The sequence below is a fragment of the Mus caroli genome, chromosome 2 (assembly GCF_900094665.2).
Source record: "Mus caroli chromosome 2, CAROLI_EIJ_v1.1, whole genome shotgun sequence".
Lineage (NCBI taxonomy): Eukaryota > Metazoa > Chordata > Mammalia > Rodentia > Muridae > Mus > Mus caroli.
Genome location: NC_034571.1, coordinates 10,707,677 through 10,723,223, shown reverse-complemented (window position 1 = coordinate 10,723,223; position 15,547 = coordinate 10,707,677). Strand labels below are relative to the sequence as shown.

Here is a 15,547-nt window from a genome sequence, read left to right as displayed (position 1 = left end):
AACTAACCAGTACCCCCTGAGCTCGTGTCTCTAGCTGCATATGTATCAGAAGATGGCCTAGTCGGCCATCACTGGAAAGAGAGGCCCATTGGTCATGCAAACTTTATATGCCTCAGTACAGGGGAATGCCAAGGCCAAGAAGTGGGAGTGAGGGGGGGGGGTTATGGGATTGGGGTGGGGGAGGGTATGGGGACTTTTGGGATAGCATTGGAAGTGTAAATGAAAATACCTAATTAAAAAAAAAAAGAAATACATTTACATTCTTAAAACACAACCAAATATCACTAGAGAAAGAAGAAAACAATTAGAAGCTTGTATACTAATGTAAAAGGTATTTACAATGGTAAAAACCTTTGCCATTTACAATTGAGTTGAGGCATTGCAATTTACAGTTGCAGAAATAGAAGGATGGATTCAAAGCAATTAAGATAAAGCATACACACTATACTAGTATCCTGAAGGGACACAGTCGTTTTGTCTATCACACAGTCAACAGTACATATTTGTTGTCAGGGATGTAGACAATTACAACCATGGAAATTAAGATGTCACACAGGCCTATATAACAAATAACTGATGTCTAGTCAAACAAGAACAAAGGGAAAAAATGTTAACTAATAAAAAAAAAGTTTCAATATAGGTTTGAAGAGGCTGAAGTTGAGGTGTATGGGACATATTCTATACCAGTAAAAAATTAGAATATCAAGTGTTTTGACAAATAATGTTGATACCAACCTGACATATTTTTATAACTACTTACAACACTTGAAAATGAATTCAAAGAGGTTTGATCTTGTGTAATACAAAATGATCCTACTCACTAATAGTAACTGCTATAGGGGCAACTGAAGACCAAAATCCTGAGCTCAGGATAGTGGTTCTCAACCTGTGGGTCTTGAACTCCTGGCAAACCGCTATCTCCAAAAAATATATTATGACTCATAACTAGCAAGACTACAGTTATGAAGTAGCATTGAAAATAACTTTATGGTTGTGGGGGGTCAGTACAATATAAGAAACTTTATTAAAGGGTTGTAGCATTAAGAAGGTTGAGAACCAATGCTTTACAGAAAAAACTAATCTGACTGGGGTTTATGATGCTTACTGGACTAAGCAAAATAAGTAAAAAGTACATATAGTAGATTAACAGTATTCATTTCATGACATAGACTGGTCAAACAGTTTGACCAGGAATACATTTTAAAAGTTTAAAATTAATTAATTAGTTTGTTTGGTTTTACGCAAAGTCTTGCTATACCTTTGGCTGACCTGGAACTTACTAGGTAGACCAGGCTGTCCTCCAACCAGTAGAGGACCCTCTGCCTCTCTGCCTCTGCCTGGGAGAGCTGGGATTAAAGGTACAGGACACCACATCTGGCTGATAACTTACTATTTGTTTTAAATATTAAAAGCAGCACTTATCAAAGACAAAAGAATGATTAAAAGACATTTCTTATTGGCACTAGGCTTGTTTTTGTACAACTGCCATTTAGCAGACAAAGGCACCACTCCGGAGGCAAAGGCAGGAACATCTCTAGTTCTAGGCTAACTTTGGATACACAGTGAGACCCCCATCTCAAGAAAACAAGACCAGGCCAAGTTAGATCTCTAGCACTGAAGGGAAGGGGGTAGATCCATACTTTTTAAAAGTTAAGAAGGCAGAAGTATATAGGTGGAACAACATTATGAACTAACCAGTACCCCAGAGCTCTTGACTCTAGCTGCATATGTATCAAAAGATGGCCTAGTTGGCCATCACTGGAAAGAGAGGCCCATTGAACTTGCAAACTTTATATGCCCCAGTACAGGGGAACACCGAGCCAAAAAGTGGGAGTGGGTGGGTAGGGGAGTGGGGGGGAGGGTATGGGGGACTTTTGGGATAGCATGTAAATGAGGAAAATACCTAATAAAAATATTTTTTAAAAAAAGAAATTAAATTCAAATTAATTCTTTTCTCAATAAGTTCCATTTTGTTATGTTACCTCTTCACAGTAATAAAATTCTGTAAAAAAAAAAAAAAAAAAAAAAAGGCAGAAGTAGACAGATCTCTGAGTTCAAGACCAGCCTGGTCTATAGAGCTAGTTCTAGTACAGCCAAGGCTACACAGTGAAACCTTGTCTCAAAAACCAAAAGTCAAGATGAATGACACATACTAAACCTCATGTTTTGCCAGGTAATGGAACAAGCCTTTAATACTAGTACTTGAAAGACAGAGGCAGGTGGAATTCTATGAGTTCAAGGCCAGCCTAGTATACAGAGTTGAGTTCCGGGACAGCCAGGGTTAAACAGTGAAACCCTGTCTCAAAAACCAAAAGTCAAGATAAATGGAACATTGATATAAAATAATCGATTAATGAAAAGAACATCATGGAAAGGTAAATTCAAGTTTCTAATAGACTGATTTTTAAGTGGTAACCGAACACCAAACTGACAATCTAGAAAACTGTCAGTAAGTCATTACTAGATAAATTATGGGGTTTAATATGTCTTAGGAATTGCCCCTAAGGTACCAGAGACAAGACTGAAATATTCTTTATGAAGTTTATGCCACACAGGACCATCAATTGATGAACTTGATGTCAGTACTGAATACTAAGAAGAAAATGAGTAAGTGAGTAGAAAACAACTGATGATTTGCTTTAAGAGACTGTATTAGTCAGGGTTCTCTAGAGTCACAGAACTTATCGATAGTTTCTATATAGTAAGGGAATTTGTTGATGACTTACAGTCTGTAGTCCAACTCCCACCAATGACGCAGCAGCTGTAAATGGAAATCTAAGGATCTTTCAGTTGCTTAGTCCCAAAAAGCAGCAGGTGAAGAAGAGAGAGAGTAAATCCTTCTTCCAATATCCTTTATGTAAGTCTCCAGCAGAAGGTGTAACCCAGATTAGTATGTGTTCCATCACACCTTAAATCCCAGATGACCTTGAACAGAGATCTCCCTGTCTTAGTCTTCTGGAATTCATAGCCACTATGCCTCGAGATCTCCATCCAGGTCAGAAACTTGTATCTCCTAGCCTCCAGATTAGGATCACTGGAAAGTCTTCCAATTCTGGATTGTAGTTCATACCAGGTATAGTCAAGTTGACAACCAGGAATAGCCACTATAGAGACAGTTAACTAAGAAAGCCTCTCTTAGAAAGTGAAATTTGAACAGAGTGCCCAAATGATGTGATGGACATCAAGACCTTAAAATGCCTAAGGGAACATTAACATAAGCAAAGAAAATGGCCTATAGAGCTACAGAGGCAGAAATGCTTGGAAAGTTCAAATCCAAGATGCTTCACATGATAGCGAACCCAAAGTTCACAACCATATATATCTTTAGATATTACATACAGAAAATTACCAGAGATTTTTGAAAAGGTAGATGACTTTATCCAATATGTTTTTAAAGATTAATGGCTTTTATAAGTGAAACCTTATTAGAGGGGCAAAGAGTAATGAAAAATCCTTTCACAAAGCCCCCGCCACAGTCTCTGTGATAGCCAGAAGCCGGAAACAACCTAGATGTTCTGCAACAGAAGAATGGACCCAGAAAATGTGGTTCATTTACATAATGGAATACTACTCAGCTATTAAGAATTAGGACATCCTGAGTTTTGCAGGCAAATGGATGAACTAGAAAATATCCTGAGTGAGGTAACTCAGACCCATGCATGGTATGTACTCACTAATAAGTGGATATTAGGGGGGAAAAAAGTACAGAATACCCAAGATACAGTTCACAGAACTCAAAAAGCTCACTGCCCAAACACTGGACCACCAAACAGACAGTATACAGCAGCTGATATGAGGCCCCCAATACACATACAATAGAGGACTTCTGGATCTGTGTTCATGCAGAGATGATGGATGCACCTAACCCTCAAGAGGCTGGAAGCCCCAGGGAGTTTAGAGGTCAGGTGGGGTGGGGGTCCCCACATGGAGATGGGGTAGGGTGGGGAGGAGGTGTGGGATGTGGAGCAGAAGAAGGGTGGGTGGTGGGGGTGGGGAATGGAATGTGGAGTGTAAAAAATAAATTAAAAATAAAATAAAATTAGAAAGAAAGAAAGAAAGAAAGAAAGAAAGAAAGAAAGAAAGAACGAACGAACGAACATGACTCTTAGATATCAGAACTGACTAGCAGGAAAGATTAATGACTCAATCCTGAGGAGGGCTAAGATGACAGAATGAGAAGTGGGAGGGGAATAAATGATTTTTGGCATGCTTGTTTCTAGACTCCTATCAAAATCCAGTGGAAATATTCAGTAGATGGGTGCCTAAATCTCCAATACTGACTGAGACTATTTACATTTGTGATTAACAGGAATAAGCAAAGTGTTTAAAGCTAAGAGACTAGCTGTTTTAAATCTTACTTCACAAGTATAGAAAATGTTCTTCTAAGTGCTTTTTAAATATTGACTCAATTCTCTTACCAACCCTGTACGCTAAAAAACACTGTATATTTTTTGTTTGTTTTTTGCTTTTGCAAATATATTTTCGAGGGAACATTATAATTCTTATACTCCATATTTAAAGACAAAGAAACAAAGGTAGAGAATAAACAACTAGCTTAAAGCCATATTGCTGATAAGCAGCAAGCCTGAAACCTGAATTTAAGCAAATCACTCCAAAATCTACTAAGCACTAAGTCTCATAAGACTCTAAGAGAAGAAAGTCTTAATGGAGAAGAGCTGTAATTAATGCTCAGCATTTAGACACTGAAAAAACGTGGGGGAGGGGACACTAAAAAGCTAAGCAAAAAACCAGAAAAGGGCTGGTGACCTACAAATCTATGGATAAAGTACAGAAGAAAAATTTAAGACATCAATAAAAAACTGGATGAGGAACTGACTGTTGGGATTGGTAAACACAAATCTGTAGGGACCTGATAGCACAAAGTATCTTTATAATTCAGAGTGAATTTTAAAAAAACATGTCTAACAGGCTTAACATAGTTTCAACTCAACAAGCACTTATTCAAAGCCAACTATGCAGCAGACATCAAACAAGGAGCAAAATAAAGAACACATTGATATGTAATGTTTAATTTAATAAAGACAAAAATGCTGAAATTTATAGAAGATGGGGAAGGTGAAAAAAAATCACTGTATTTAAAGAGCCCCCGAGACATTAAATCATGTCTTTTAAAGTCATGACTGGCTGTGAGATGTTACTGGCATCCCCTGAGTGAAGAGCAGATACAAAGTTCACAGCCTTCATGGATAGAGCATCACCCCCTTAAGGACTTTATCTATTCCAAACTGTCAGTATCACTGCTACTTATAAACCCCAGGTTGCAGGAATCAGCAAATAATTCAGGTACAAGTCAGACTCTAAGCTGACCTTAAAGCATGAGGACATGTGTGCAAAGACACATAAAATAACAGAAACAAACGTAGAAAGGCAAGAAGGGGCCTGTGTTTGGACTGGGCTGTGTAGGTAGCAAGAACAGGTTTAACATCAAGAAATCCATCTGAATCCACTGCAAATGTGAGTTCAAAAAAACCAGAAAGAATACATATTAGGCCCTGGGTTCCACTTCCAATACCTCAAAAAGGAACAAGCCAGGAGAATATAAGTGTGACTGATTAGCAGAGAGCAAGATTATATAGGATCACTATAGGTGCTAGGAACAGAGGCAGCAAATATTGTTTTATTATAAGCATTTGTCCTAAAGACTGATGTAACAAATTGTAAAACAGCCAAAGAGCTTCTTCATGGTTGCATGTCTTGTCAATGAACACTGTGTTCAGTAAGTACTGGTGCTAAGCACTTATTAAACACAATTTCCCAATTCATTACTTATTTAGTACTATTGATGATTTCTAAAGTTCCATCCACATCTCAGATTCAGGACATTCAACTGAATCACTATGAACCAGGCAGGAAGCGGCAGTAATAGTAAATTTTCTCCAGTTGGCAAAATTTAAAATTCACCTCTAATAAACAAAATTCATAAAGTAACTCTCACAAGTTATCCTTACATTCTTTTACTACAGTTATGCTTAAATTCAGCCTGTGGGACTGGATGGTATTGGTTCGCTTTCATTCCACACTATGGTGCCAGTGTAGTTCAATGTAATGCATTCAAAAACATCCCAAAATTCTTTCAAGAAATTCAAATCAGGTCAGAAAAAATATAGTTAACCTGCTAAACTGGTATGCTTGGTACCTAATACCAATGATTCAGACAACAAAAATTTAGCATTTCAGACCCCATCCTAGAATCAAAATCCTCTTCCACACTTCCCCAAAGGCAGAGGCCCAGCCTGAAAAAGGCATCCCAAAGGCTCATGTCTGCGTTTCAGTTGTTGCCAAGTAATCCATCTCCATCTCTTCCAACATTTCAACCTACCAGTACATAACCAGACCTCTGTCCTCCAGGGACCGTTACAGGGCTATTTAAAAAACCCTTTAAGTAACCTTACCTAAAACATTCTGCCAGTTCCTGATGCTTTCCATTGGGCCAGGCAAATACTTTGGTGATAGAGCGTATAATCAATCTGCTCAAGCCAAGATACGTCTGTCCTTCGCTCTTCTCCCAGAAGCCATGCCCCAGCGGCAGATGGCTTCGTCGTCTGTTCCTCCCGAGGCAACCCTTTACCCCGAATCCCTTAAGCGATTCCTTCAAAGCTCCCCCTCCCCAAGTCCCATACCAAGGCCCATTAGAGAGGTTCTAAGTCCCATTTCTTCCAAAGAGGATGCGCCAAGCGCTCAACCCTCTCCCAACTCTGAACGAAGGGGCCCCGGGAGAGAAGAACGTGGGCTAGGCCTTGGGAATCCAGAATGAACGAACGCAGGGGGACAGGAGTCGGCGCGGGCTCGCAGTCTCGGGGGACACCCACGGGGGACGGTGAAAACACTTACCAACATCCTGGTCGAAGGGGTTGGTGGCAAAGAGAGGCATGTCCGCTGCGTGCCGAGGTGTCCCCGGGGACTGCCCCTCGACCCCGCGGCACTCTAGGGATGACGGAGAAAAGAGGCCCCTCAGGTACAAACACAGCAAGGGCGCCTGCCTGCCAGTGCAGGGTCCCTCTCAGCCCCTCCTCTCACCCACCCCAGCAACAGAGGCGGCGGCGGCGGCAACAGCCGAGAAGCGGAACAGGCCCCCGCGCGGGGCGTGTCGGGAATGTAGGCGACTTGAGCGCTGCCTGAACACTTCCAGGCTCCGGATCTTCCCAGAACCCGCCGCCTCCGCCGAGGCCCACGCGAAGAGCCGCCGCTGTCTCTTCCTCTGCTGAGTTCCCGCGTGCCCGTGGGGTTAGCGGCTAGGTTCTCGGCTTTTCCATTTCCCCGGGTGTCTCGGGAGGACGAGGTCCTTCAGGCGTACCGAGGCCGACTAAGAGCCTCTGGAGTGAATCAGAGACTGGGAGAGGGAGAGGGTTCAGTTTGGGTCCAGCCAAACCCTTAATTTTTAACTCCTTGGGTTTATTCGATGGGTTGTTGTGATGTTGTAATCCCTCTAGAAAGTCAGGCAGTCCTTTGGGTTACCCGAGTAAAATGTTGAGCGCGCCCGTCGAGGGTCCAAGGAAGTTGCTGGGATTGGAGTCATGTGAGCTGGTGGAGCTGGCCTGAATCCCTTGGAGGGAGTGTCGAGGCGCACAGCCTCTGGAGAGGCTGAGGTAACGCTGGCTCATTCCCCAGCCTGAGATCAGAGGGAACCTTCCTGGGTGTGGGCTCCGACTGACTAAACGTGCAGTCACTGAGTCCCTGAGTGACTGGGAAGATTAGACCTTCTCAGCCTGAGATAAGCACGCACACCCAACGGCAGGAAAAAAAAAACCCGAAAAATGGAGCCCGACATTGATGAGGACTCTTGGCAACTTAAAATGTTGATTTGGTGATCTAATTTGTACATATGTATGTAACGCACGCCCCCTCCCCAACTCCCAACACACACACACACACATTGTCCTCTAAATCATGTGAAATCTAAAGAATCATCTCTTGGAAATATTACGTAAAGTTAGCAAGTCGTCTTGAACTATGCACTGAGATTAGGTAAAATGTGCCCAAATAGGGATACTTACAAATGAAGCTCATAAACATGTCAACAAGATTTGTATAACAGTACAAACAGCTTGCTTACTAAACAGTTAAAGTCGAATTTTGAAGGAAGAGGAGCAAACTAAAGCATCGGTTAACGTTTGCAGTCATTTAAAACTAAAAGAATCCAAGGGATGGGAAACAAAGTTGCCTGATGGGGTATAAATTAACAGCATTCTTAAGAGAAAGGATGGGAAGTATATAGCAAACTTTTGGAAATGTGCCTCTGGTTCCAGTTATTCTGATTTTTAAATCTCACATACAGTCTTTTAAAGCATGAACCAAGATATTAATGGCAGCGTTGTTTACAATATCAAAGTTTTGATGACCACTAAACTGTCCGACATTAAAGAGATTGGACAAACTCCTCTGTTTCCTCATTTATAAGAAACGGAAATGACAAGCCATTGAAGATGAAATAAATTACTAGAAGCAAATCCCCTGTAATAGTGTCTAGTATATAGTAAGCACTCAAGTGGAATCAATAGTTATAATTGTACTTATTTGGCCATTGAAAGTAAGAGCATAGATGTGTATTTACATAGACATCTGAGTGCATAAGAGTTTAAAAGGCTGTAAAGACTGACTGAAGATGAGCCTCAGTGATGGAGTACTTGTTTAGAATGTGAGAGGCTCTGGGTTCTGACCTTGGCACTGAAAAAGAAAAAAAAAAGCCTTCAAATATATGTGAAAAAAATTCTGCAATTTTTAACAACCTGAACGAAAATATTTTCTGAGTAATTTAATGAGCATAATTTTTCTTTCAAAAGGGTGGAGTTAAAATATAAAAATGTGACAAATATCAGACATTAACGCCACCATTTTCTTAAGATTTTGAAGTGCTTTTGTGTCATTATGAGAAGTATAAAATCTTCCCACTATTGGTATGGGAAGCAGAGCATCGTCTCTCAATAGACTTTTCTCTTGATTACTGCGCTGACAGAATTAAATGTCAACTTATCCATTTAAAATGATGGGCCTGTGCCTTAGGTACCTTATCATAATTGCCCTGACTCAGAGCCAGATGGTTATGAAAATATATTTGGGCATGCTTCTAATCCAGTAATAAAATCAAATTGTTAGGTTGTTAGCTAGCAAAATGCTACTTTTCAAATTTGAATCATCAATATGTGAAAATCAGAAATAACATATATTAGTATGGATAACTTTAACCATGTATTCTGACATAGAAGAATGACTTTGCTATTGGGGATCTTTATTAAGTAATATGCTATGAAATAGAGGTTTTAAAAATAAGAAATGTTATATGTACAGGAAAAGCCAAATATAAAAGGTGGCATGGCTTTGTATTTTGGGGTTAACTTGTCATATTACCTAAAATACTGAAATTACTCATTTTATTTTTAATAACAGTTTCTCAAAAGACATTTTAGAGACTTGATTTCACATTAAAATGTTTGTATAATATGTTTAATAAATTTCACAGTTAATTTTGAAATGTCATATCCCTTTAATTAAATTGATTTTTAAAACTGTTCTATATTATAAACAAAGATATCTGTGTGTAAAATGGAGTAGCTTCTGGAAATTTTTCTGTTATTATAATAACCCAAACTAATTAATACACTCAACCTATCTGTCAACCACTCTATATTACATACTGATTTTTCTAACATATAAATATGATATCATTCCTTCACAACTCTTATATGATTCCTCAATCAGCCAATGAGTCAATAAATATTTATTAACTCCTTATACCTTTGAGGTATCTATAGTTAGAAATAATATAGGATACATATCAGGAAGAGAGTCCCTAAGTAACTGTCCAATTATGAGTGTGCAGAGAGTCTCCTCCCTTCAAAGTTAATTCATTTTTTAAAATAGAGCAAATGTAGAATTCTTAAGAAAAAGTGAGAAAGAATGTTTAAGAACGGGAGGCGCTCCAAGGGAGGAATACTTAACCTTAATACTACCATTACATCCTTAATGCATTGGACTTGGTTGCCCCTTCACTTCATATAGTCTAGTTTTTTCTGAACTATGACAGCAGTCCAGATGTCCCATGCCTCCCACATCCTAAAACAGACAACTTTTACCACTTTTCTTGTGTTTAGAAATCTCTGGGCCTTCTCTCAATCTCCACTTAGGAGACACTGACAAAAAGCCTTCCCAAATTCAGTACATTATAAATAACAATACATCATAAGTTTTTGCTAATTAATTGATTGGTCACTTCTATCACAGCACTCAGTGGGGTGATATTTGTTCCAGATATTGATTTCTACATAACACATTATAAGTGTAGCCTTTTAGTGTAAGAACAATAATTTATTTTCCTTACGAATCAAAAGTTTTGTCAGACCTCACTATGAACAGCTTGCTTCTCCTCCATACAGCATCAACAGGACTACTACAGTGACTAGGATCACTACAGCTCGTTTTCAATATTTAACAAAGTTGCTCAGAGTGTATCTGGCAATGGATGCTGGAAGTTGGCTGAGTCACTGGGGCTGTCTGCCGCACCAACTGCACAGAACATGCTATGTATCGGCTTGGCTTCTCCCAGCATACTGAATGGACTTAAGTCGGAACATTTCAGGAGACAAGAAGAGAATGTCTCACGTTCCTTAAACTGTGGACTGAGAAGTAGGGATAGCATCACTTCAATCATACTCTATTTTAGGCACAATGACTTTCAACAAATTGGAGTAGAGGGCATGTTTAAAAACTACCACAATATTGGACCCAATGTTTAAGCATTTTATTTCAAATCATTTATATGTATTGGCTCTTCATAATTAGTAGCTCCATGACATTTATTAAATGGAATAAATGCAATCTGCTAGGATTAAAATGGCATATTATAATTACTGGCCATAAGGAAGTAACAAAATCTGTACTTTATCGTAAGCAAAATAAAACTGGGGGAAATTCATGTTATGGATTAGATTGAAATGTGCCTTAAAGGCTCATGTATCCCCTCACTGGTGATGATATTAAAGGTGATGAGATCATGAGGATGCTAACCTCATCAAGGGATAATGTTCATAGCAGAACAGGAAGTGAGGTCTGGTCAGAGGAAGTATATCTTCAAAATCCCTTCTTTATCTCTCTAGCTCTGCTTCATGGCCACAAGGAAATGGCAGCTTTGGGTTCTGCTTCTCACAGCCCAGAAACAGCAGAGCCAACTAGCCATGGTCTGAGGCCTCTGAGGTATGAATTAAAACAAATCTTTCCTCCCTTGGGGTTGTTTATGCCAGATGTTTTGTCCCAGGGATGAAAAAGTCAGACTGTAAGGTATGGTTGATTTCCAACATGAGCCAACAGCAGTACAAAGCAAATGCCAAGGAAGCAGGAAATGTGCATTGAGCCACATAACAGCCAAGAGCTCTGGCGGGCCCACAGCTGGATTCTGCTGTAGCATAGAACCCAAAAATGACTCCCAAGTGTTCATAATGTACTTGTGATGGTTTGAATATCCTTGGCCGGGGGAGTGGAACTATTAGGAGGTGTGGCCTTGGAGTAAATGTGGCCTTGTTGGAGTAGGTATGTTACTATGGGCATGGGCTATAATACGCTTGTCCTAGCTGCCTGGAAGCCAGTCTTCTCCTAGCAGCCTTCAGATAAAGATTTAGAACTCTCAGTTCCTCCAGCATCATGCCTGCCCAGATGTTACCAAGATCCTGCCTTGGTGATAATGGACTGAACCTCTGAACCTGTAAGCCAGCTTCAGTTAAATGTTTTTATAAGAGTTGCCTTGGTCATGGTGTTTGTTCACAGAAGTAAAACCCTAAGGTAATACTGAAGAGAAAGAAAAAAAAAATCAGATTAGGGGGAGGCTAAGAGTCTAGTGCACAGTTTAGAGGTTTCTGCCCACGCTCATTCATTCGTTCTTCTTCTCGACATAACATATCTTTTTAAGAGCCAGTGGCAAAACAGAATCACACATTCAATGGTAAGATAGCAAAAGACAGGAAGTATCTGGAGTCCCACTATCTCCTCTGCAGGGCCCTAGTAACCTGAAGATCTCCTGATAGGGGCCTACTTGCTAATATTTTCACTACCTCTCAATAACGTCAAGATGAGGACCAAGCCTTTAACATATTTATACTTGGGGAAACACATGGCCCAAACTGTAGCACCCAAGGGGGAGTGGGAGGGGAGAAGAAGAGGAGGGAGAGGGAGAAGGAGAGGGAGAGGGAAAGAGAGAGAACCTTAGCATGGTGGCATGCCTTTAATTCCAGCACTGGAGAAGTAGAGGCAGGCAGATCTGATTTCCACACCAGACTGGTCTACAAATTGAATTCCAGAACAGCCAGAGCTGTTATACAGACTAACCCTATCTGGGAATGGGGAAGGGAATGGGGCTGGAGAGATGGCTCAGTGATTAAGAGCACTGGCTCTTTTTCCAGCAAACTGGGGCTCAAACCCCAGAGCACAAATGATAGCTCACAGCTCTTGGTACTGTCCAGTTATAGGGTATCTGGCACCTTCATCTAGACATACATACAGGCAAACACCAAGGCACATAAAGATAAATAAATTTTAAAACCATTTTAAGTAAAGCACAAAAGTGGCAGGAGATTTTGAAGTCTTGAGTAGATGGATCATAGTTACAGCACCTAACAAAGTAAACTAATAAGAAATTACGAACTACAAGGAGATCACGTTAACTCTAAGAATATTCTATGGAACATGGGTTGGGGAGATGATTCGGTTGCTAAAGTGAATCATGAGAATCTGAATTCATTCCCCAAAATCTACATAGAGAGCAGGCATAGCAGCTCGTGCCTGGGATCCCAGCACTGGGGAGGCAGAGACACGGGGGTCCGTGAACTTTTGTTTTGAGTGTGGTGATGTTTTTGGGCCTTGGCATGGTGATGCTGGAGTTTAATCCTAGCACTCAGCAGGCAAATCCAGATCTCTGTGAGGCTAAGGCAAGCTGAGTCTACACTGCTAAAGGCCAGTCTCCAAGTATGAGAACCTGAATTTCAGTCCCCAGAATACACAGACAAATCTGATATGGAGAAACATAACAGCAGTTCAGAGGAGGCAGAGATATGCAGGTACCTGGAGATCACTGGCAAGCCAGACTAGCCAATATACTGAGTTTCAGATTTAGTAAGAGACCCTGTATCAAAAAAGGTGGAAGACAAACAAGGAAAACAATGGACATCAGTATCTGGACTCCATATGTATCTGTGTTCTCGCGCCACACACACACACACACACACACACACACACGCTGATGATTTTGTCTTTTACTGTCTATTGTAATGCTAAGTGCTGGACCCCAAGACCTGAAGTTTGCACATAGCCCTTGGTATCCTGGCCCCAAGGTAATTCTGATTAGTGAATAAAGATGCTGACAGCATACAGTTGGACAGAAGAGACATAGGTGGGGTTGAAGTTTCACAGCCTCCATGGAAGAAGAAAAATGTGCAGGAAAGGAGAAGGAGAGCCTCCATGGGCGAAGGGCCAAGAGAACGGGTATCCCAGAGGGCTGCCCAACTGGGTTAAGAGCAGCCCAGATGGAACAAAGTAGAGTCTAGCAGCATGGAAAGTAGGCAGCTGCCTAGCTATTGTGATATCAAAGGCATATTAAAAATATATAAAGTCTGTGTGTGTCATCAGGGAACATAAATGGTCTAAGGTGGGGAAGAAACTGGTATTATTAATATTTTTACTACACACACACACACGGAGAGAGAGAGAGAGAGATATTCTAATATATGGGCTGATATGAGCAAAGTACAATGTAATATATGTATAAAGTGTCATAAACTATTCTCGTATGCCAACTACATAATTTTAAAATGAAAATCTTAATGCCTTCAGCAATAATAACTGATCTTCACCCTCTGAGAGGCAAGCAAGGGCAACAACAATAACCGACATCGTTATAGGAGTCTTCCAGATTCTGTTGACCAACTTGAGGCACGGTTTCTCATATCTGGGACTGAGGGTTTTGATAGATAGCCTATGGTTCTTTAAAAAGCATTATCACTCTTTAAAATATGTCTACGTCTATATTTAATGTATATGTACTATATGTTTTATACTTATATTTATATATCAAATATTTATAATACATTTAAGTATATGTTATTTTATATACAAAATATTTTAAAATATATTTACAATATATATATAACATATAGTAAATATATATACATATATTTCAAATATATATCTGGGAGTTGCACATGCCTTTCAGAGACAGAGGCAGAGGGCTATTTAAGTTTGAGGCCAGATGGTCTACAGAGAAAGTTCTAGGAGACTCAGGTATACACAGAGAAACCTTATCTCCAAAACCATATATATATCCCAAAAAGAAAATAAAAAGGGAAAAATATGCTAAGTCTAATTTGTGTAGCCATATACTCACTGAAGCATAGTCAAACTACCAGTGGTCAGCCCCCTAAAGAAAACTGAGTCTAGGGGGGCTGAAGAGAAGGCTCAGCAGTTAAGAGCACTGACTGCTCTTCCAGAAGACTCAGATTCAATTACCAGCACCCACGTGGCAACTCACAACTGTTTGTAATTCCAGGATCCAACACCTGCACACAGATATACATACAGAAAAACACCAATGCACAGAAGGAAAAAAATAGAATCCTTCCTCCATCTCCCCACCCTCACCCAGAAACCGTCAGCTGTGAAAAGCTAGACTTCAGCATCACAGTCATAAGTTTTAAGGGCTCTCTTCAATGGCTTCTTATCTAGACTATTGCTTTTTATATAGGGGTCGGTGGCTGTCACAGAAGACTTGTCTCTCATTTTCAACTGTGAGTCTGCAGTCATTGATACCACTGCAAAAGGAGCTTCCTCGAGCCGGGCGTGGTGGCGCACGCCTTTAATCCCAGCACTTGGGAGGCAGAGGCAGGCGGATTTCTGAGTTCGAGGCCAGCCCGGTCTACCAAGTGAGTTCTATAGCAAGTTCAAGGTCAGAAAAAAAACCATGGAAAACTAACAAAAAAAAAAAAAAAAAAAAAAAAAAGAAAAGGAGCTTCCTCGCTGGTCAGCATGGATCATAGACTTCCACATGGTCTTTGGCAACAGTCCAGACCATGGGCATCCACTCAGTCTCTGGTGGCAGCATAGACCACAGACAACAGAGCTCCCGGCCACACTCCCCTCTATAAAACTTTTTTCTCCACCCTGTAGTCCTTTTTTACTTTCCTCGTTTCTGCACTTACTACAGATTATACATTCACATCTGAAGATTTGGAGCTGAGAAACCACTGATGAGCAAGAACATATGATTTTCTTCTTGGATGTGTGCTAATTAATCCAGTATATTTTCTAGTTCCATCCATTTACCTGCAAATTTCGTTGTTCCATTTTTAAATGCATATAAATAATTGACATAATATAATAAAACAAAACCTCATCAGAACAGTATAAAACAAACAGAAGGAAAAGAGGTCAAGCAAAGGCACAAGAAGCAGACAAAGAGACTCATTCACAAGCGCAAAGCTGGAAACCATACTATATATACAAAGAAGCTGGACGAAGGGAGGGAGAGAAAGAGAGAGAGAGAGAGAGAGAG

The 15,547-nt window shown here is 40.3% G+C and overlaps 1 protein-coding gene and 1 long non-coding RNA gene across 2 annotated transcripts in view; one reads left to right on the top strand and one right to left on the bottom strand.

Moving 5' to 3' along the window:
• Stam (signal transducing adaptor molecule) overlaps positions 1-7,096 on the bottom strand; it is a 57,743-nt gene extending 50,647 nt beyond the window's left edge. Inside the window, exon 1 of the mRNA XM_021185179.2 lies at positions 6,853-7,096. Within this exon, the coding sequence (XP_021040838.1) occupies positions 6,853-6,892 (40 nt within the window). The 5' untranslated portion in view covers positions 6,893-7,096. The remainder of the gene's footprint in view (positions 1-6,852) is intronic.
• A 220-nt stretch (positions 7,097-7,316) lies between these two features.
• LOC110290511 lies at positions 7,317-14,810 on the top strand. Its single transcript, XR_002377446.2, has 3 exons — positions 7,317-7,607; positions 11,112-11,208; positions 14,741-14,810. It is a non-coding gene; the product is annotated as an uncharacterized LOC110290511 (long non-coding RNA).
• The last annotated feature ends 737 nt before the right edge of the window (positions 14,811-15,547 follow it).